This window comes from Dermacentor variabilis, chromosome 9, assembly GCF_050947875.1.
Source record: "Dermacentor variabilis isolate Ectoservices chromosome 9, ASM5094787v1, whole genome shotgun sequence".
NCBI lineage: Eukaryota > Metazoa > Arthropoda > Arachnida > Ixodida > Ixodidae > Dermacentor > Dermacentor variabilis.
In genome coordinates this window covers 92310758-92334953 of record NC_134576.1, presented here as the reverse complement: position 1 = coordinate 92334953, position 24196 = coordinate 92310758, and the positions used below count along the sequence as shown (strand labels likewise).

The window sequence follows — 24196 nt, the reverse complement described above, 5'->3', positions numbered from 1 at the left end:
ATGACTGTATAACGATGACGGTATGACGACTATGCCGTTACGGAGATGGCGTGACAATGGTTCATACCCACTGGGCCGAGGGCAGACCCACTGGCCTGAGGACATACCCAGTGGCGCATGCCAATAGCAATTTAAAAACTCATGGGAATTGTAGACTCGACAATCTCCGGTATCGGCCCGTCACTGTGAACAACGCCAACGGCACAAAACTGAGCAACGAATTAAGAAGAGCTAGCGCCTTAAAAGACAGCAATTCTATGAAAACCTTTGTAGGAGTAACCTGCGCTTCCTTGCTCTATGCATTTAAATTTATATGAATTCCTTCCATCCAACTCTTTGCCTATTCTTGAAACTGTATTTTAACCTTGTTCTGGAGACACGAACCTGGTGCTCACGCCTTTACTCATTCTAAATGCTTTGGATGGGTGACAGAAGACTTCCATCGCGAACCTGTTCGGTTGTTTAGCGACATACTTCATTTACAGATGCGTCCAGGAGGCTTGGGTTGACGCTGACAAACCTTAAACACATACGCAAAATATTTGAATGAACTGTGCATTGCAGTAGTATTTACAGTAACGCGTACACCAAGAAAAGAAGAAAAACCTAATACCAAATGGCTCATCAGCTTCATTACTTAACCACGGCTAATAGCAGTTATAAGTGCCGATTTCTCGACAACATTAGGCAAAACAAGGCCATTGTGAAAAGAACCCGCTGTATTACAGGAAAGCGTTGAGACAATGTTAGCACATTATGAAGAACACCTGCGAACTGCATGAGAAGCTGGAGTACCATGCAACATCCATGCAGCAACAGATGCAGGCTGTATATGTTGCCCACTCTTCTGGCAATAAGCACATGAAAGGCATGCTCAGATATCGATGTTTAAGCAGTGCTTCTTTTACACGCATTCAAAATTCACAGCGTTAATGCCATTCAAGGTGAGCCTATCCTAGTGTGAAACCAGTGCACTATACGTGTCTTGGAGAACTGTCTAGCAGCTCTACAGACATTGATGACTTCCTCCGTTGTACTGATTGTGCCTGCCTCACCTTCTCAGGGTCTGATCAACTACGGTGTATAAGGAATAAACAACCGAAATCGTTTTTTTTGTCTCATGGCAACAGTACTGCTCTGGCCCGTTGCCTGTGCTCTTATTAGCGTTCGCGTGCTCGTATGCTCGACTTAGACCCTTTAATGAGCCTGGGCCCGTGGCTTCAAGTCCGAGTCCATCCTGGGCACGCCGAAGAACGCTTCAGACAGCCCGGCCCGAGCCGGTGCAGTGCGCTAATCTGAGCGGAAAGGGCAGTAAACGTCAAGGATCCATTTATTCCTTTCATTGGTAGCTGACAATTTCTGATAGTTTCCTGTCGGTCTTATCTCGTGCACAATTTGCGTACGATGCCTGTGATGCCATTGCCGGAGTACCCCATCGTACCAGCGCTGTGTCACGCCTGGTATTTGCCAGAGCGTAGCAGCGGTTCTCTTCAGTGCTACGCCGTGCCATGTCGCGTCCACGTACTGTTACAACACCGTCAAAGTAGCTGGAGAACAATGCTAAAAGTTACAATCACTTTCAATGTTTCCCCTTTGGCCGAAGCTACCCTTTAACTTTTTTTTTCTTTGAAGCAGACTGCTCGCGCACGCCATTGAATTCTTATGCGATACCAGACAGAATAGTGCAACATTTATTGCAGTATAACTCGTTCCACTGCCTTGAAATAAAAATGAAACTTCCTTTGTTTGTTGAGGTGCGCTGCCTTATTTTTAAAAATTTTAAGTTACACTACCCCTTAAAGGGACGAATGCTTGAGAAATGAGCGAATATATTCGGTTAATATTTTAACTCCTAGCTTCAATTGTAAGCTCCCTGCTTTGAGAATGAGAATGTTTTGTACATTACAGAGGGTTATCTTTACAGAGGAACATTATTTTCTCTATAAGAAAGCTCATAACAAAATAGGGAAGTTTATGTTCGAGTACAATCGTATGAGGACATTAAGCGGGTGAATCTCTAACCCATAGGAGCAACCACGAAATGGTAGTTATTCGTACAATTATTAAGATAACCAATTTGAGAATTTTAGTCGACGTTTTAGAATGTGCGTACACAAATGTAGAACAGTGAGTCGAAGAGTAAGAGAAGTTAGTACCATATACTCACTGATGCAAATATGGAAGAATGGCTGCAAGAATCAGAAGGTTCCATAGGTATGATGATATCATGCCGTTTTGTTTTGAATGTTCAAGGCCCGTTCTTTGCAATACACACAATCGCTGGAGACTTCTTTACTGCAATTCTTGCTCTGTGGTCTCCTACCAGAACACTGGAAGTCCTGAAAAATACACATTTATTTTTTATTTATTTATTTAACCAGCCGTGGTTGCTCAGTGGCTATGGTGTTGGGCTGCTGAGCAAGAGGTCGCGGGATCGAATCCCGGCCACGGCGGCCGCATTTCGATGGGGGCGAAATGCGAAAACACCCGTGTGCTTAGATTTAGGTGCACGTTAAAGAACCCCAGGTGGTCATTCCGGAGTCCTCCACTACGGCGTGCCTCATAATCATAAAGTGCTTTTGGCACGTAAAACCCCATAATTTAAAAAATATATATTTATTTATTTATTAGTGACATTTGCCATTAGAGGGGAGGTGGTGATATTGAGTTATAGAGTTCGAATGCTTCCGAAGCAGAACACATTGTCCCTCTTGAAACAAGTTTCTACAAATAGCCCACCGGAAGCGCCAGCTCTATGGTTCAACAGGACGATAGGAACGCAGAGCCATACCCCGAAATTTTTCTGCGGAGAAGCGAGGAGTACTGCTGTAACGTGGCAACAGTTTTTCCGGAAGCATATCCAGTGTGTGGGTCATCAAAGCATCACCAGAGAACCCGAGTTAAAGTGAGCGTCTCGGTGTGCGCTACCATAAAGACGTCTCTGATTCTCTTTGGAGGCATGCAGCCGAGCGCGGGCGCGTTGCCATGCTTGGTCAGCGCGTATTTTCTATGGCAGAAAATGCAGACGAAGGAAGGTATGTTTCGAGTGGAAATACGGTTTTTCGTCCGTACAAAATGTAGAATAGTGAATGATCAGCTGTGTTTTGGTGGGGATGGATTACGACCAAATATCGCATAGAGTAGATGAAGATCCTTGACACGTTGATTAGCCGCAATGTAGTTCGAGAGCATGTCGCTGCGGGTACTGTTAAGACGCTCAGTCGGGCTCTTTGTCTGGGGATGGTATGAAGTTATGAGCTTGAGCTTAGTCAAGCAGGAGTGAAAGATGTCATTGATCAGCGTAGAGAAAAAGTTACGGCTGCGGTGAAGAACAATGCTGTAAAATGACACCGCCACTTGTTGGGAGTATTGGTATTATTTACTGATCTTTTAATAGAGTGTTAGGAGGTTGACGTCAAAATAGAGGCATGTAAAATTGTGTTGGCAGAGCCTAAGCGAGCTCTAACAGCGAAAGACAGAAAAACACGAAAACATCGTTCTAGTTATAGTGGACGTCATGGCATCACTGTGGAGAGCGAAGATAAACGTCAACTAGGCTTACAAGTAGAAAATTTCAACATTTCAATGAAAGGTACCTAATTTGCATATGTTCTGGAGGCTGGCTTATTTAATTCATTACTAGTCACACATTTGGAAGCAAAATTCAACTTCTATATTCTTTAGCTTTATTCACCCAATCCACAATAATACGTAGTAGCAACAAGTTCAGAGGACATCAACAACAGTAAGACAAGAGGAGGATCAATCAAATGGTTTCCTGCGTTGGCGCTCGACCTCGTAAAGTCAAACCCGATAAGAGCCGCTCCAACTCATCAGCCACTTGTGCCATAAAATACTCAATAATCTATCAATCACATCAACGCAGCAGAGCTGCATTTGTGTCCCCTTAGTGTGTCCTGTGTGGCTCCGCTGTCCTGTTTTCACTACAGAACATCAACAAAAAATAAAATCAGCACACACAGGTCGTGTTCGCGAGGGGATCGATGTTCGCAAGGGGACTTCGAAAGTTGAGGATATATGCCTATGCGTCCTACTTAAGTCTTCGTGAGCAGTGGTCAGTCAAACTGGTGGCTACGGTCACACTACAACGTAAACAAGCCTTGCGGTGGTAGGCTTGCGTTGTATTATAAAGGCAGGCGCACACATATGTTTTATCAGGACAGTGTCGTGGACAAAGCCAAATCACAGCAGATGTGTGAATATATCGAGGACGTTCATATAGAAGATAAATCAAACAGATGCGTGGGTATCGTTCAATATCATTATCCTCCAAGTAACCGGCTTGTTGAAATAGACACACAGAGAGGCGCCCACTGTTAAAGAGAACACTTGACTGCAGAACCATTTTCAAATTTCCCTCTCTTGCAACAGTTGAACCGCCTATTTTTTGCCACAGATGACATGCGGTTGGTAGCTATGACTCGTTTGGACACGCCTATGCAGTGCACTGGCAATGCTTCAGCGGCAACTTTCAGCTAGGTCGCCATAAAAGTGACAGCCGCAGATTTAAGCGTTCCCTTTATCGATGGACCGCACAGTACGGGCGCCATTTTTGACAAGATGTCACACCCTGGTTGACATGTGCAAGAGGTCCGAATAAGAAAAATACGTTGTTCGATATAAATAGTTGGAAGCAAGCGCCATGTGTGTTCGCTGTCATATTCGTCCTTGCCGTTGTAGTATAATTTAAGGTACAAGTACCACAAGCCAATTATCCGGAATTACAACTTTGGCTATGTACAGACCAGTTCAGTTTATTTTTAATTATTATTTTTTATATGTTTCTTTTCTACTATTTGTAGCATTTCCATTGACAAATTTTAATCCACAAAACGTATGCCGTTGCTTTTATAGTAGCAACACAACTTTTCAAAACAAATTGCAATACGCTTATAACTTATTAACGTGCATACTATTACGGAACATCTTGAAGAGGTTAATGTTTTACAAGGTAAGTGAATATAGCAAGCAGCATCGCCTCCGTTCAAAACGATCTTTTTTCTTCTCTAATAAAAAATATTTTTTGCCATGCTGACCATGCCTCATTATCAAACACGAAACTCAAACAGCACCTACGTGGTATGTTTTTTTAAAGAAATATCCTGATTATTTTGGAATAAGTTACAGCCACTTGATAAAGCGCCTTTGCCATTATTAGAATATCTGCAGTGAGCGAAATTTTTAGCCTAAACACAGAAGATGGTCGGGATATGCCTTGAGCACTGCGTTTATGACGGGTAATGATAACACGCACTGGTATACTTAATTTTAGACGGTCACATAATGTCATTATATATTTGCCTACCTGTTAACACCTAGACGCTCCTGAAGGGATCCGCAGCGCTTCAGAACAGCATGAAGTGCTCGCGAATATAAATGATTACTTTGTTCTTTATATCTTTTTGGCCCCGAACATGAAAATGTCAACCGAGGAATCAAAGGGCACCCTAGTTGAACTTTCGTGTCTCTTAAAATTCTTGGAAGTCGAAGCTTCGACAGAATCCCGTCTGGTCGAGATAAAACATCAAGCAATAAAACGATAGACACCGACGAAAAGAAATGCTCAAAATGAATAAATCATCAAGACGTTTCGGCTTCGTTAACGAAGCCTTGTTCACAATGGGTTGAAGGAAAGTTTAAGGAGGCTTATGTATTCTTCAGCACGTGACGTAAGCAGCGCGTGTACGATGGTGGGAGGGTTCCCTCACTTCGATTGAGCCTGTGACGTGTTTTCTGTATCTCCAACGATTCCAGATACAGCCGCGATTTCAAGTTTCTGTCTTGGCCAATAATTCTTGAAAAAATATGTCACACGCTCAATCGAAGTACAGGCGCTGCTTACGTCGCGTGCTGAAGAATACATAAGCTTCCATGAACTTTCCTTCAACCCATTGTAAGAAAGGCTTAGGTAACGAAGCTAAAGCGTCTTAAATATTTATTCATTTTTAGCATTCCTTTTTGTCGGTGTTCGTCGTTTTACTGCTTTCAAGTTTTTGAGTTGGACGGCACAAATTATCTAGCTCTATTTTGTTCAAAGTTTAATACGTTAGTCTTGAGGCCTGGCACGTTCTAGGGAACGAGCGAACCAAGCTGAAAAGAAGAGGTGTTGAAAGTCTGGTTTGTATTTTTCGTAATATTGATTCAGGATTCAAACCATGGACGAAACACATCAAGGAGCAAAAAGATTCGTGGCCAAAAAAAATCATGATGGTTTGTAGACACGTTTTTCTGCTATTTCGTCCCCATTAACGACGTTTCGGTCTGTGGTAAAAACAAATAAATATGATTCCAATCAAGTAATTGTTCATATTAACCAGGCCATAGCTCTTTTCTGTGGATTACGACAGCCGCGAACTCGGCTGCTTGCTACGCTTCTTGCTTGAGAACCAATCTGCGATTTATATTCTGCACATCAATGAAGAGATCCGACGTATGGGGCACTTTGTTGAAACAATAATTTTTCGATTTTTTTATTCCTTATCTTCAACTTAGAAGCTCACTCCTGTAAAATGTTTAACAAAAATGCGGCAGAGACACTTACGACTAGTTACGTTTTGCAGACATCGGAACGTCATGAACATGCTCATTTCACACACTCAGAGTGTGGCACCACATCCTCACCATTGACAGCGCCGTCACGTGCCCGACGAAGCACGCACTAGACACCTCTCTAGTCAGCCAGAACCACGTAGCTGCCGTGACGTCGGAAAGCGTAGTCGTCTCGGAACCCGGCGGCCCTGATTCGACTTCCACCAAGAGCGAAATGTACATTTTCTTTAATTTATTCTAATTTCTTTACAGGAACCTCTCTGAAAATCTTCGTGCTATGGGCCATTTTTGACGCCATCTTTATATCACGCAGACAAGACGGATCTTCGCTCAATAGGCCATATAATGCGTTCGCATTAAAACGAAATCGCAGCATCTTAACAGCCACATGAAATATGCAGGCGTAGTTTTCTTATTTTTTGCAAGTAGCAGGCGCGTTAACGTGTTTTTAAAATTTAGGACCCCTACGTTCCCGCTGATACTATACCTTGCACTTCTGAAAATGACGTACAAATGAAAATAGCTGTCATTCACTTCAGCAGCATGAGGTATCTTGAACGGTGCAGCAGTTGTGTGCTTAGATGAGATTTAGCTGACGTACGCGGCCTGCAACACAAGAAAAAATGTCAATTATAGTAGTATACTGCCTAAAGAAAGCAGTGATAGGTTTTAGACTCTCCTTTTTTGTGAGAATATGTTGTGGCCGTCCGGCAGGGCTTTGACCTGTCAAGATACTTGCAGTAACAAGACAGTCTTAAAATACGGGTCATTTTCAAGCAAAACAGGTGAATACGGGAGATGGAAATTCAACACGATGAGCAAAACTAGAACAAGATGAAAGCAGGAGCCATCGTTTCGACAAGTGCACTTGTCTTTTGCAAGGCGACACATGCTTTCCTCGCCAGTGTGTATATAAGGTGCGGCAATTATTTGAGAACACCATTTTGTGACCCCCACCCTCTAGGTACACAATAGCTGGAAGTGCTTTTTTGCTGCTGGTAACCATGGCAGAACTTCAGCTAACTCTGCGAATCAGGAGGCATACAGTTATTGTGTCCTTGGCTGCAGGACACCCTGATTCAGAGGCCGCAACATTCTTGAAGGTTGCCCGATCATTCGTGTTCAAATTTCGGAAACAACCGGAGGCTGCCAAGAGTGATGTGGACGCAGTTTCACAAAGGAAACGACATTGTCAGGGTTATGAAACTCTAAGGACACCAGAATCTTTTAGTCGCGTCCAAGATATCATTGATGAAGACTCGCAAGTCAATAAGAGCCCTTGCCAAGAACGTCGAGTTTGACGAGGCCACTGTCAGGCGAGTGGTTCTTGAGGACCTTCGCTACAAGTCTTATGCTATGCGTAGACAACAGCTCTTGTCTGAGAAAACCAAGGAGAACCGCCTGACCAGAGCTAAGTGTCTCCTGACCAAACTGAAAGAACCAGAGGCGCCTGAAATGTGGTTTTTCTCCGATGGAAAAAATCCGCCCAGGACCAGACGCTGAACGGCAAGAATGATCGGTGGCTGTGCACAAAATTTCCAGCATCAGTCATGGTCTTGGGTGTCGTGAGCAGTGAAGGAGACGTGATGCCTCCACATTTTTTATCCAACGTGCCAGAATTAACGCTGTTGCTTAGACTGAGGTATTGAACATGGTTGTGAAGCCGTCGATCGCTGCTGTAGCACGTGAGATGCCCTATGTTTTCCAGCAAGAATCTGCACCATCCCACACAGGCCCCACCACGCAAGAATAAATCACCGAAAACATCCACGACCACGTTACTCCAAACGTGTAGCCTCCCAGCTTCCCAGATCTCAGCCCAATGGACTACTATGTATGGGGGCTTAGTTTGGAGGAAGTCCAACAGGCACCCACACAACACCCTTGAGGCTCTCAGGGGAGCTATTGTTCATGCAATAGCGGATGTTTCGAATACACAGCTCATCACAGCCTGCGGTCGGTTTCGCCAGCGTGTGGAGTCTGTGATTTCTGCTCTTGGTGGTTTCATTGAATGATTACATTCGTTTTGCATGTATCGTGGCCTGTACACAACGTTAAATAGTCATAAATTATCTGTATCCATTCTACGTGTCTGTCTGCGTGTGGGCGTAAATTTATTCTCAAATACCAGCCGCACCTGGTATAGATAATGTTCTTCTAAAAACGAGAGAGGGTAAGGCGGGTGGGCGAGGCAGTGGTGGTGCAGAATTGAAAAGAAGGATATGCTACTCAACGTCGCATCATTCATTTCATTTTCATGTGATACGGAGTAAAATATTGTATTTTTCATTTTTCTCTATTATTGCCATAAATATTTCTCCCATGATCTGACGGACAACTTGCAGAGTTTAAAAGATACTGATGGGCTAGTTGGTGAGCCATGATACTGAAGCAGCATACTTACATCTGACAAGTACACGTAAACATAGAAAGGACATAGGCAGGGGCTGGATGCGTTGAAGTTGACAGCCCTGTCACGCCTACTAATACAGAAAATCGGTTCACCAACGTAATCTAACTACAATTGTTCGAATAATTCCTGTAACAGTGACGTTTCTTACTTGAAATAATTTTTATTTTTATTTAATTGTTATTTACAATACTGCAAGCCCTTTGCGGGCTGCTTCCCAGAGTGGGAAAGAAAAAAAATACCGAACAAAATGCTCGCTGCTACACCAAGCACAATTACGGCTTTCTCTTAAGCGTCAGCCTGACTGGCGTCGTGAGACACGTGCCGATAAAGTTGATTAAATTCAACAATTTTCTTTTACAGGGGGGAAGGGGGAAAGAGTTCTTAAAGAGGTCAGCTCTAGGTGTGCGTGGCATAATAGTGATTGGGTAGTTAGGGCGCCGAGATATTTTGCCCGTAGGTCAAATATAGAGAGTCTAAATTAAAATTATTTTCAGGGCGGATATAAACAAACTTCAGACTAGCTAGTTTTGAGCAGGGGAGAAATATTGTGCGTTGAAGAGAAGTCCTAACACTCACATTCGAAAACATAGTATAAACTGCAGATGCTGACGTATTGCGTTAAAGTGTTCGATCTATTTTTTTTTTCATATGCTGCACCTTTTTATTGTGCAAAGAAGACTTGTGATTTACGCGGTATCTGTCAGGAGTAGATTCATACAAATTTCTGCTTTCTTGTATGATGTTCAGCCATATAAGGCGGCTTGATATATATTGGCCGCTCATTAGACTACTTTTCCACGCGTGCGTAATAATGACCATGCAATTTATCCACAACATTATTTCATGTCTTGGCAACCTCTTACTGAACCAGGGCTCACATACACATTTTACAGTATTCTGCATGGTGGTGCTGGGCTCTAGGAAGTGTCAGAAACAGAGGTAAGCAAATAGCGGCTTTAAAAATCAGTCAGGGTTCTTTCTTAGCAGTACTGCCCTTTATAGCATGGCCGCGCATGGCTTGAAGACTATTCCAATACGCTATATTGAAAGCTGTGGCATAAGGGTTGAAGCGACTAGAAACATGGCGTAAGGTATTACGGCTGTCTGACACGCACGTTCTCTTGATGGCTGCGTATGTCGGAAGGTACGAGAACCATTGTTAACAAAGTCTCATGCGGATTATCATTATTTATGGACGTTTTCCTTGGGATATGTGTGCAAATTATGCTGCCGGACGAAGTGTGTTTGTTAACAAAACGTGGCTAATTGTTGTGATCGCACACTCTGGCAGCCCCAATTTTCAACATTCCCTTCTTCTTTTAGTTTCACTCTTGTCGCTACATTCTACCATGGTAGACGAAGCCCGGTGGGCAACTCACACTCAATTCATTCACAGTACAGATATGTTAGAACAGCTTGAGTATTGCTCAACCGCATGATGATCAACAGAAGGGTAACTTTTGCAAACGTACGGTTACTCGAGCTGACGCCTGCAAGAACGGAACGGGTCTGCATATAGCCGCAGAATGTTTTTCCAAAACGAATTCTTCTGTGAAAGTCACCCTTGGCAAAACAGACATCGTACAACTTTGAGTGATGTTTCAATGACATGATAGAGAGCACTAATTGAAGGGCATCATTGGCAAGGTACACGGTCTCGATTTAAAGATCACCGTTGCGATGAAGAAGCTACGTCAGAATGTTGCATGAAACAGCATGCCAAAAATATTATGCAGGTCCCACATTCTGCCAGAATCAGTGTAAGCGAGGTTTGGGCATCTCGCAAGACAAAACTGTGCATCGCAATAAGGAATGCGCAGTGAATTTGGCAACGAACTTGTACTCTGATGGGAATCAACCACGATGATGTACATTGCAATGCTAAGAGGGGTAAGATGGACAATATTCTCGAGCGATCGTTTTTAATTGTACTATCGCCTTCGCGAGATTTTGCGTGACTCGGCAAGGGACGAGCCGAAAGACGACTGAGGGTATTCCCGACACGGTGAACAAATAAAGGGCTCCACATAGCAGCAAAAACCCTATCGGGTGTAAACACCGACGCACGGACGATGCCGAGTTTTGCGAAAGCGCGCGAAAATGATTGTATCCCCAATAGCGACACTTTCTACTCGGTGGGGCAATCAACGACGATGACGAAGACACGCCAAATCACAGAGAGGGAGGCAAATATCCGTTAGCTTTAAATTAACATTACCTAGATTCATAGAAGTGTGAAGGCTCCAGCAAGGTTCCAACAATGTGCACCAACTTGCCTTGCAAACCAACTCACTTACATTATTTCGTACTTCTCTATGTTGTAAGCGTACGTAAGAAGGTCGAGTCGTCATACTTCGCCATGGTCGGAGGACTCGTGTACATGGTGATTACATTGTTGCGAGGTAGGAACGAGCCCAAGTGCTGTTTGTGAGAGCACGCATGAACACGGATGGCTCAAGCTGACATCTTAAATAATGGCGACTGAAGCGCCAGCAGCAGTAACAGACTTGTTGTTGTTGGTGGTGGTGGTGGTATTTCAAACATGGCTTAGACTCAGGAGGGGGTCTGGCCACACTGGATGGATTGAAGCGTACAAGCAACAACATACCAAAGGAGGTAAAGACAAACATTTAGAACTTAGGAATTAAGTGGTAACACACATTCTGACAGCACCTATACACGAACTAAGTATATAAAAATAAAGATAAACAGAATGAAAGAAATAACAACACTAAAATTAAACGTCCCGTTGTTGGTACCCTAGCAACGTAACCTTTCACATGCTTCAATGAAGTTGTGCAGGGCACTAATCATCGAACCACGGCTTGTGCCGTATTGGCAGCCACCAAAGGACAAAATGTTTGTTGTGGTAAGTGCTAAACCCAGGTTACTAGTTGGAAATATGAGGAACAATCTGCGAAGGAAGGAAAAGCAGCTGCAAGAAAGAAAGAAACAGTCAATAGTTTCTGCTTCATTATAGAAAGAGCAGATGTTAGTTATGAATAAACCCGATTATGAAAAAAAAGAAAGGCCGGGAACCCTAGAGCGGAATCTTCCTCAAGTCACCTCGCATTGGCATGAAAGGCATTTGCCTGTGTTCCACCAAAATTAAGATGTCGAAAATCATCTGTGGGAAGTATAGATGATTCATTACAAGGCAACAATAAAAGGCGTTTAAATCTAGCTTCTGTTATAAAAGAGAAATCAGGAAGAACATTTAAGACCGGGCCACTTAGCGATGACGATGCAAGCGAGTCAGCTCATTAATTTGAAAAGATTCCACTGAGTCTAGGGACCCAGAGACAGCAGAATTCAGAAAAATCGTCAGGGACAGTAGTTTAAAATATACTCATGAGGTGTAACTGAATATTAGAACGTCGAAAGCACGTCTGTAACCACAATTAAATTAGATTTCTGTGGACGTAATTTACGGATAGCGAGAATGATCGCCGCTAATTCAGTAAGGAGTATTCGAGTGTAATCAGCGCGACGGAGAGCAGATGCCAACGCCGGTATTCTCTAAATTTTGTATTGCGTCTGCTGAAATTATCAAGTGAGGCGGAAATGAATTAAGATGATAAATTATACCTTCAAGTAGGCTAGCAGGAAGAAGTCCTGGGTGTCTTGGAGAAACGTCATCAAAGATCAGTTTAATCCTGAACGAATTAAATTTTACAGAAATGAAGTTCGGTAGACGAACTTGAAGTTTTGATAACAGCCCCGGAACAAAAACGACTTGTGGCTGTCGGTGACGCCGCAAACCTGTTATGAGAAATGATTCGGGAGAATTCTTGAAAACGGGTTGCAAATGGGAGAGCGATGTACCATAAATCTTCAGGAAGGTCAAAACGGTAAGTTGTTTAAATATCTATTCAAGCAGAACAATTCAGACTCCAGATTCGTCTTCCTTCACCTTAACCACATAGGTCCAAAAAACAACGCTTTGCAATGTGATGAACGTGGTTTAAATCACAGATCCGGGACCTCAATAAGGTGGACTGTATTGCTGACGCATTTGTCTCGCATTTACCGCTAAATCCACAATGAATTTTGGTCTGGGGATAATAAGCTGTTAGTTGTTAGACATCTAAAATGCACAGATTAAATACAGTTTCTCAGAGACATAGCAGTGAACTGGTAGCCGCGGTTTCTAAAGTAAACTTGCGGCGTACCATTCTGAAGGACAACACAGCGCAACGGCGCAGCCACATGGCAGTGAAGCAAGTACGCTTTATACAAAATGGATGGCCGCGGTATCCGCGTAGCCTAAAATCCATAGTCAACGCGTATAATGAAGAAAATAATTTTTTGGGCTTCTTCTTTCATGGCGTGTCAAGGGCTCAAGTAAGCAGAAAACACAACGGTAGATAAAAAGGAGCGTTGTGATTGCCTCGCTACCTCTTTATGCATTCTTTTTGGCGTTGGCACGAGCGAAAACACGGCCTATACTTGTGTTTTGGACACGGAAAGAGGTCCAGCCTTTCGACGCATGTTGGCTGAGAAAGAATGCTGGGCTTTGACAAAGGCCAGCATGCCTGTAGGAGCAGTTCGTCGCTAGTTACCTTGATATTTGTCTCAAGTGGTCGCGAACATATATAATGGGGCCGTAAAAAGGTTACATATAATGCGAAGTTTTTGGACGAAGCCTAGGTGAACAAGCGTCGGATAATCGTCCAAGGAGTGTGGAAATTGTCAGCGGAGGTTTTCTGGTAGAGCGAAACAAAGTCGCACGACATCGAGATGAAGGCAATATTTAAAGTGCATTCGTAATTTATTCACTTATACACCAAACTGCTGCTTGCGTTTCGAATGCCCTCACCGGTGTGGTTACATAATACGAAAAAAACCTGCATGTATTTTCCATTCAATGCAGTAAGAACTGAAGCATAGTGAATCGTTATACGATTAATAATGTAGTGATGGCTCGTTCTATAGGCGCCTATTATTTTAAGTACGAACAATGAACGCTTGGTGCTTATTTCTGTCTGAAGCCTTAAAACTTTTGATACGTTTTTCAAAGTGTCACTTTGCCGTACTGACCATGGTGGGCATTACTAGCTCTACCTTCATTAACACTACGTTGTCGAGATCGGCAGTGGCCAAAGTTATGCACATTATCACCAGCCAATAAAAAGCGAGCGTGAGGCAGTGATGTAATTTTTTGGTGAAAAGTAACGCCCAGTAAGCCGCAGACTGTTTCGCGTAGTGTTTATTAGAGAAAATCTCCACCCGTCGCGATCGAACAATCTCCTCTGAAGTAGTAATAGAATTGCAAGTAGTATTCTTCCGGGGGGGAGATACGCCTGCTGATGGGGAAGTAGAAAGACCTGTTCGTTTTTCCGCGTCTTACGTATTCAGACTAGCCCCTGGTCTCTACAAAAAGACCCTTTAGCTTATAACTGGTTCATTTGTTTAGCTTTTCTCAAACTCAAATTTGGGGTACGCAATTAATACGCCTTATGCCATCCTTGAAGAAAACAAGACGACGTCAGCACCATTCACTAGGCGTGAGAAGATGCCGAGGGATAAAATAAGATAGAAGTAATGAATACAAAGCAAGCGGGCTCAATCATTATCATTACAATATGATGAAAACTTAGTCTAATGCTACCTCCGAAATACAAGAGGCGACGTGCGGCAACACGAAGAAGGTGTCGATGCCAGCTATATATTGTACACAGATACCTAGTGGGTGTAAGCAACGCATGAGAGCTTCTGGCACGATCTTGTTGTGCAAGATCAATATTCTCCGTCGCTGTAGAATCGCGCACTAGTTGAGAGGTTCAGCTCACGACAGCCGATCTGTTGGTCGTAAGTTCGAGTCCCATGGCAAGATGAAAATTCTTCATCTCGCAAAAGATGTTGCAGTTCTAGTGATCGTTAAAATGCCGTGCTCAGCGTCATGCTGACATATTGGATGAACTTCGAGATAGAGTATGCCTCAGAGGAAACCATGCGTCAAACTCGAGCGACTACGTGGACGTCACACGTCGTTACACATCAACAAATGAACAATGTCCGTAAAGCTAGGCTACAAAGGGCAAATGCAGAATTCTCGCGCATACTATGACCATTTCAAAGCGCCGAGCACCTCGACCTTCTGTGAGTCAAACCTGAGGCCATCCTCGTCGACTTAATGCCTCGGAAGCTTTCCGAAGTTTCGTAGATGGACATATACATTAGTGATAAACCGGGCACCCTTTCACCGAGCTGCCCAGGGTGCTGCATATTTCACTGCGAATGTTGGAAAAAAGGTTTTGCGCTTACCACTGCGCTGTCCTTGCTCAAATTTTACAGAGAGACCGCATTTTGGAATCTACGTCGTTTGGTATAACACTTAGTACATTTAATTACCTGGTTTTTAATAAAAAATGGTCTTTTCATATAGTTGCTTTATATCGCTGCATCTTCTTGTTCTGGTGCTTGTAATATCACTAGATCAATGTTTTCGAAACACAAACGGCGACGCATTACATTATGTCCTTGTTGGTAAGAGAGACAGTGCATCTTCAACTATATACGAAACAACGTGATGCACTGTCTGTCCTTCCTGCTGACAAATAATGTGGCTTCACATTATTTTCAGATGGTGGCTACAACAAAAAAGCTAATAAAGGAATAACAGCCGTGTTCAATGGACACAAGAAAATTTAACTGGCGAAAGTTAATAGCAGAGCTGTCGTAATGCTCCGAGACATGAACCTAAATAAAATATTGAAAGCAATAGGATGAAAAAATAATGACAGTCTCGATGTATTTTTTAGCGCTAAAGCGCACAAAGCAGGTGTCCCGTTCAGGGTAGTAGTACCAGAGAAAGGCACATGGCAGAAATCCATTGTTTGTCTGCTTTACTAGACAAACAAACTTAACCTGCTCAATAATAAACATCCGTTCCTCAAGAAAAATTCCGAGGAAGTTCTAGCCTTTGTAGAGGCCAACTGTAACGCTGGACTTAATGTCTTCTCAGCACATGTGAAGGACCTGTATTAGTCTATGCCGCAAAATGGATTATTAAGTTGTGTTCAATCATGTAGAGATGAATTGGAGGCTGTAAGATTTAGTATGAAAGCGGGCACAACCATTCAATATTTTTAGAGCTTTTAGACTTGTACATGAAGTCAACATTTGTGCAACGAAATGACATTCCGTACCTTCAAACACAAAGGGTCTTTATAGGATCCTGATTAGCGCCTGTTTTAAACAAACTGTACTTAGCTAAGCTATACAGAGACCTGTATTCACACGTCAATGATACAAAACTTGTTAAAGTATTTCGATTTGTCAGTGATTTTTTTAGTGTTTGTCATTGTTAGGCTAGACAACTTTGACACAGAGTGTTCAGCTGTTAGTAATATTATACGCCAGCGCCTTTGTCCACTGAAACCAACGTTCGAAGTGTCCATACAACAAAATATTGTTTCTTGATCTTAAATTTACCTTCGGTGATGACCTAACATGCTAGTTCTACAGTGCCAGGACAAACACACCGTTGTTGTCATATCATTCAGCCCATTCTCAATTAGTAAAAAGAGGAATTGCGAAAAAGTGTTGCACTAACCCACTTACTAAATCATGCCATCATTTGACTTAGGAAGCGTTCACACAAGGCCATGCGGCTACGTGAAGCAGGTTATTCCAGTCACGTTCTGGCATCAGTTGCACAGGGAATATTAAGGGAAGTACAGCAATATGGGACTTCTGAAATTGCGGAAGGAAATAATAACCGTTTAATAAAAAAGACCAACAGCTATAGCGCATATCCACCGGTTGTCGCATAACCTAAAGAAAATTGCCCGCCTAGGGAACACTGATGCGCTTTTTTCTACACCTAACAAAGTAACCAGCTTGTGCACGAAAAGAAGGGCAGAAAAGAAAGAAAGTGGTCCTAGCTGCCAAGGCAAACACAGGAATAAGTTTACAGATTGTAAGATATCAAATATATATCGTATACCCTTATCAAGTGGAAAGTATTACGTCGTACAATCGGGCAGATGCATTAATGATTGACTGCGCGAACACAAAAATAAGGTCGACAAAGTTGCATTAGACGGGTTTCTCTACCTTCATTGTAAGAAACATAAGTGCGTCCCTCTCTTCGAGTCTACAACCATTACTGGTAAAAATAAGTGCGAACTGACTAGACATATAATAGAAGCCGAGCAGATTCCTGTATCAGCAAACCGTCATTGGCTCTCTCTGAAAAAGAACTGAGGTTTTTCCGCATGGCTTAACATATCACTCATAATAAAGTTTCACTCTGAATGTTAATCTCTTCGCGTGGCTATAACTCATGTTGGCTTAGTGTATAAGTACGGCCTCGTTATCTATAATAAAAATTGTTGGAAGTTAGCGCTGTCTGTATCCCTGTGTGTCTTCTTTTGTCCCGTCTTTTAATCGCGCTACCGTACACCCCTTCAATATGCGTTACCAACAAGCCCACATTGCAACCCTCGTGAACTATAGTAAACAGTACGGAGAATGACGACCAGCGATCAGCGGAAACTCAGGTCCGTAAAATTTCAAAACTTCTGCACGAGAGAAAGCAAGTGCGAATCAATCTTGCTGTTGGACAGCATAACTGCGGTGGAAGCTTTAGCACTAATAACGCGCATGGCGGAAAAGCTCCGCTATATGATTTTGTGTAAGCACGAGCTTTAGAAGATACAGTGTCTGTCAGATAATAAAACAATGCGAAACGCCTCAGCGTTCGTTTAAATGTTGTACTTTTGGCATGTGAAAGGCCGTAATGTTGCGCAAGAAAATGGCAAATGTGAAGTTCCTGTGAGGAATGCGCTAATTTCAGAACGCTGACTGCCTCAATCTTATGTGGCTCTCACCTGGGATCATTCTTCTCAACTAGGTGTCCCAGAAGCTGTCTAGCATTGCCAGAGTGGTACATGCGTGAAGTCTAACCGAGTCATCTCATTTCACGCAGCCTAGAATATATCTCAAGTGGCAGTTATGCGGCCGTTACAAGTCGAATCACGCAGGATAGCGTTCATAAATCTTTGAAAGTTGGGGGATTTCCAAATTGGTAGTAACTCTCTTTTTACGGTTTTCCCACTTAAACCCTTTGATTTTCACCAAGTAACAGCTTTTGCTGGGAGCATATTATGTGAGAACAACTTTTGGTTCAGTGTTTCATTTCTCTGATCGTCCTTTGCTAATCAGTTATTGTACAAATCGCTATAAGGAAAGAAATTCGTGCGCTACCGTATGCGTGGCCATACTATATTCCCGATGTATAATCGTGACCATCATTTACTGACATGGCGATAAGAGATTCCCTAAGACTGAAACTAAATAAACGCTAGTAATTGGTGACGATATAGCCTGCTGCTTGGCTGTAGAAACTCATGGGACAAAGTAGTACGTCATAGTTGTCTTGTTTATTATTTTTTTTCTTTATCGCTGTATAATGAGAAACACTAACCACATCGTATAAGCATATACCACGTGGTTTAAATGACATTTACGCCAACGTACTTAGGCTGACGGCAATATATTAAATTCATTTTGAACTCTTTTGCAGGGCACGAAAGCGGCGTGGCAGCAGACGAAGAAACCCCTTTGAAAAACACTATACCAAGCATTCCGTGCCCTCTGTGAACCTGACGCGAATACCAAAGAACATTTGCGAAGATAGTATTTTGCTCTTCAACGAAGAACGACGGAGGTGACGACAACACGACAACCCGAAGGGCGACCTTTATGCTTCGAGTCCGAGCTGTTTTGGCAGTGCGACGTCGGCAGCTGACGTACAATGCACTGCTTCGGGAATCGGCTGGACTTGAACGGCCATTGCCATCTAAATATTTCAGAATTTAAAGAACATTTATCTGGCGCTCGCAAATAACACGCTCAACTCCTATCAGGTTTAGCATATTTCAGTCAGTTGTGATGTTACAGATGCAGAGTGCTTAGCACAAACCCGTGATAACTCGTGGGCTCAATACCACATTGAAGGGAGAACCATAAAATCAGAAAGAAATGCCAACGCTAATGCCGCTGAGCGTAGTAATCGCATTTTCAACGACGTGGTGCGCAGTGGTTTAGAGTTAGTGTCGTATCTCGCAGGCGAACATTAATAAGTTCAAACTCACTGTGACGAATAAGGAAAAAATTACCGACGATTACGTTACTTCCTAATGCGAAATTTGAGCGCAGCAAATAAGCTGTTTCACCTTTTCGATAGATTGAGGCAAAGAAATCGAGCAACACATGTATGCGCTATCACAGAATTTTTTTTTATTTTTCACACGTATTCCTTTAACAAAGACTCCACTAGGTAAGCTTCTGCTTCGGCGGCACGCACCTCTGGATTCTGACGGCGACGGCGCTGGGCCTCTGCTCTGGCAGCTCGTTTAGCAGCAGCAGCAGCAGCAGACGGAGGACTTCCATCGGTCGTCTCGCTCATGGCTCAGAAAGAACTGGCAGATAATTTCGCAGTGGCGAACGGCAGCGGCAATTTCGGCTCGGGCGGTGCACATATACAGATCCGCCGCCACCGATCTGGCTCTCTGATTGCCACCGCACAGGGCGAACGGCAGCGGCAATTTCGGCTCGGGCGGTGCACATATACAGATCCGCCGCCACCGATCTGGCTCTCTGATTGCCACCGCACAGGGGTTGCATTGGAGGAGGAGCGAAGAAAGGAATTAAGTTCGAGCCGGCGCTTTGACAACCGGAGACTCGCAGGAAGAGGGGGGAGGGGGGCGGCGTGTACACCCAGCGGCAAACGATGGGGGCAGAAGCGCGCGCAGCAAGCGGACAACACGATAAAGGGAGGAGGGAAGAGATAGCAGCGACTGACTGATGCCGCTGACGCCGATAGTGAGTCAACCCCAGCTGCGGAGTTGGTTTCAGGGACAACGCCGCCGATGCCGACACAAACAATATGATACCCTCGCTTCCGCAGCGCTAAGAACCAGGTCTAGCCGTGGGAAGGTGGTCAGGTATTCGTCGACGTGCCGGGGCCTACGTGAAATAACCGGCGCGTCGGCAACTGAAGAGCACCCTATCCGCCACACAAGAACAGGGGGGGGGACCCTTTCCTCCTCTTTCTGCATGGCGGCGACGGTGTTCTATGCAGTCACGTTATCTTGACTCTCTAGCGGCGTCAGCGGCATCCAGCGGTATCAGTCGTTCGCTGCTAGCGCTGGGGGGATGAAAGGGGGGCGGAGCTGGTTACGAGGCCGACGACAACGCCGACGACAACGCCGACGACGACGCGAAACCCAGGAACGGACGCCAAAGAGCTGCAATAGGCGTACGAGTTACTTCATTAAGCGCGTATAATCGAAGAGAATGGCATAAAGAACCGTGAAGGAGCGATTGGTAGTGTAGTCATTGAATATCGTGTAATTCGTTATTGCCTATGACCTGACTATGAACGTTTACACAAAACATGTGTCAATGACTTTGATATAAGAATTCTTTCCGTACTATTTTCAACACTGCAGAAGCAAAGCCAAATTTGTGAAGTACACAACACTCGTACGTCCGTTCTTTGAATCACTCGATGTTTTTTTTTTTGCGAACAGGCACACAAGCAGACGTCAACTGCCGACAGAGGCTTTAAAATGAAACACAATGAAACACTGAGACTCGTTTGAAGCGCGTTTGCAGGCTGTGACATTCCGTGACTGTCATTCTGGGACAGGCCGCACGGCCGTTCGATGTTCAAGGAATGCAGAAAGTTGTAAGTTTAAATCATGCACTGCCTAAGAGTGGGCAAAGAAGCCGAAATTTAATCTGGCAGCTGCGCGCAATATAATAAGAATATGTAAGCCGGTATGAGGCTTAATGATCATATTTTCAGGTTCCAATCAATAAGCAAACGTGTACCACGTTTCATTTCCTTTTTCGTGAAATATAGCCTACTGATATTTTCCTCCCCGTGACTTCACTTGCATATCATTCGCAGAATATTTCTTGTATCTGTCTCGAAACATTTCCAATGTTGATTCGCGCATTTCTTTCTTTTTGTCTTGGCAGTTCGCATTGACGTCACTCGTTCTTCTTCTACGCGGAAAACTTTATTAGGCTCCTGACCTTTCGCTTTTTTGCCTGTACTAATATCTGCTAACGTCTGCGTAGCGATACCAATCAGTGCTCTCGTTTTTGTAAATAAGCAGTGATGTAGAACATATCCAATAAAATTGAAGCGCCAGTCGGCAGTGTGCAACATACTCTGATTGTTTTATTATAAGGCTCACGGTGATAACACCGTTGCCTTAGTTGCCAATGGGCAGCTAGCAGAATGCAACATTTCACGTTTATGGTATGGCCATGTTGAATAAAACAATGTGAGCTTATGCTTTCTTTTCCTCTGGCCATTTGATATAAACACTCGCGTTTGGACACCGAGCTCTCACTTTATCGGAGGGCTAGATTTTACTTTGGACAGCTGCATTTCTTTGAAATCCCCCCAAACATTACGGGTCAACGTGCCTATCAAGACGCAGTTGCAGCGATAAGGATTTGCTCACGCCAATTCGAAATCCGATGGAGAGAACCCATCCGCCGTGTCACCGCAGGGAGTGATCACAGTGAAATCAAGGAGATAATAATGACCCATGGCAGTGCACGATGATCCTTCGTTTGTGTTCAGGAACAATTGTGTGGTTTAATATCTCGAGACAGCACAGAAGGTTATGAGGGTCATTTTTGCATTTCTTCGTTTGCTCACTTCGTACAAGACGTCGTCTTACAAAAAATTAGCGGAAATTAAAAAAAGAAGTGGGATGCCAGCGCAACCGATCTGTGTGCAGCCCCAATTTTCTTCCATTTTGTACATGCTTTCAGCGTCGAGGTTATCTGCTCATGGCGATTTTCAGCTGCACCGACTGCCTCATAATGATCACTCCAACTCGTCCGGCTAACACATATATCGTTCACACTGAATGCATTCGACGTCTAGTGACATGGAACGTCTTGTCAATAAAATTCAAAGTAATTCACATTGATTGTCCTTCAAAGTGCTAGAGCTGATACCAGCTCTTAAATGCCGAGAAAGCGAGGAGACTGCACCGTATTTTACCACTAGCGTCACCTGCCGAGTAGGGCCCTACACTCCCGAGAGGAGATTTCTCGCCGCACTTTTCTAGCAGTTCTCCCTGTTTGAATCCAGCTAATGCATTTTTCGGGTTAGATTGTCATTCATGACATTATCCTCATGTTTAACCCTGTATCGCCCAACACATCGTATGTGCTACGCTTAGTTTGACGCCTCGAAAGGCCGACCTAAGCCCAGGAACCTTAGCGTAAAGCCCGTAGTTGTGTTCCCATTATGCCGAAGTGAAGATTCAGCCATGAATTTTTCAAGAAAACAATTTAAGTATGAATTAGTATGCTAATTGGGTTCCAACTCAAATAAATTTGCATTTTGTGTACAGGTACTCCCAATGGTCAGAAATAAAAATAAGCAATATTTTTGAAATTTTTTATGTGATGGTTGATCTGGAACTGTACCTGGAAATTACAGAGTTCATGCGGTCTCTTATCACAGTCTACATTGATAAGCATCTCCGCTGAGTCGACGCAGCTTCTTGAAACAACTGCCACATGCCCAGCTCAAACTTGTCCGCCAACACTTGCAGAGTGTCGTGCGGCTTGATTCAGTTTATTAGATTGCTGCGAAGCATTTCGGCAACATTGACGGCAGAAATTATTCCGGAACCAATCGGAGAAGAGAGGGCCTTTTCGCACTGGCAAATTAAATACACTGAGAAATGAACTACGGAAATAAATTTCATCAAACTAGCAAACCATCGGAATACAACTCTACTTGAAGCCATTTTCTTTTGTTCGGAGGCTTTTTAAGCCCCTTCCCCACCTTCGGTCTCCATTTCACACCGCTCTCAGCATGTTGCAGGCGTACTTCACATGGATCCATCGACACCGGGAGGAAGCTGTCGTTCAGTAAAAACATAACTTGCATGTTTGATATTTGATTACCGGTTCCCCAAGCACAGGCTCCTGGCGCTTAAAGCTTTAGGCCAGGGACGCATCCCTAACTACTCGGAAGACCCTAAGGAATGTCCTCGTGCGAGGCATCGCTTTAAGACACTTGGAGCGTTAGCCAAATTGCATAATGACAATTTACATATAAAAAGTGACCGCGCTCACCTTTTGTACCTGGCGGTGGATGCATAGAGAGACTGAGAGAAACGTCGTTTATTGAGCGTTCAGTTATTGTGATCGGAACTCTTATCCAGAGCTCCAATGACCAATGACCACTGCCCTTCGGACGAGCTCAAGCAGGGCCCGAGGTACACCATGGAGCAAGACGGCCTCACACTGCAGATAAGTAGGGGAGGGGGGGAGTAGTGGAAGATTGAGGTCAATATGTTGGTTTCGGCACTCCACCGTGACGTGAAAAGTGGTTGGCCGGCGCCACCGCCCTGACATCTATTGGAATGGGAGGTAGGCGATATATAAACGCGTTCGTCGCAGAAGTTTGGTCCGCCTGTCTCAGGCATTGTAGCGCTTTGGCTCGTTCCCACAAGGGCTAGTACGCCGCGTCTTACCTTTCAACGCGCCCTATTCTTGAATAAAACGTCCCCTTGCTTTGCAAGAACACGTAATCGCTGAAATCAGCAGCGCGTCTCATTTCGCTATGCACCGTTCTTCCAAGATGCCTTGTGAAAGCGTCGCGTACACATATTTCTCACACGGCGTAATGTCTGCATAATTATTAGTTCTCCCTCTGAAATTAGACACAAATCTACGGACTCTGCCCTGTGAACTTGGTTCGCGGTGCATTTTAATCAGCGCGCATTTGAACAACCACTCTGCGACACCAACCATGCCAACCAATCTGCGAAATTTTTTCCCCAGATTTCTTGGCGCAACTTTATACCCCTGTCAAGCGGGGAAGGTAAGTGCAGTTACGGAGAGTGCACTCGGATTTAAGTGCACTTTCCCAAATCTAAACGTCGCAAGATGAGTGTACTCGCAACAGAGTGCACTTCGGTCGGAGTCCATTCGCGGAACGCACTTTGCTGTCGCGTACGTAGCCTCGCCGCTAGCGGTTTCAACGGTACAAAATGTAATGCATACAAAAGGGACACAGAAGTTAATTTCATCTGTTGAACAGCCTTTAAGAAAATAATCAGAGCATAACTCGCTGATATTCTGTTATAGCAGGATCAAATGCCGCCTAATCGCACGCCACCATTTCGTTCTGGATTGGCTAGGTATTCGTCTTGG

At 43.9% G+C, this 24196-nt stretch overlaps 1 protein-coding gene across 1 annotated transcript in view; it reads right to left on the bottom strand.

Annotated features, from left to right (window-relative positions):
* The window catches only part of LOC142557133 (putative serine carboxypeptidase CPVL), a 57370-nt gene extending 51988 nt beyond the window's left edge, over positions 1-5382 (bottom strand). Inside the window, exons 1-2 of the mRNA XM_075668778.1 lie at positions 5327-5382; positions 2168-2339 (exon numbers count right to left, since the gene is read on the bottom strand). Of these exons, the coding sequence (XP_075524893.1) occupies positions 2168-2229 (62 nt within the window). The 5' untranslated portion in view covers positions 2230-2339; positions 5327-5382. The remainder of the gene's footprint in view (positions 1-2167; positions 2340-5326) is intronic.
* Positions 5383-24196: the final 18814 nt, after the last annotated feature.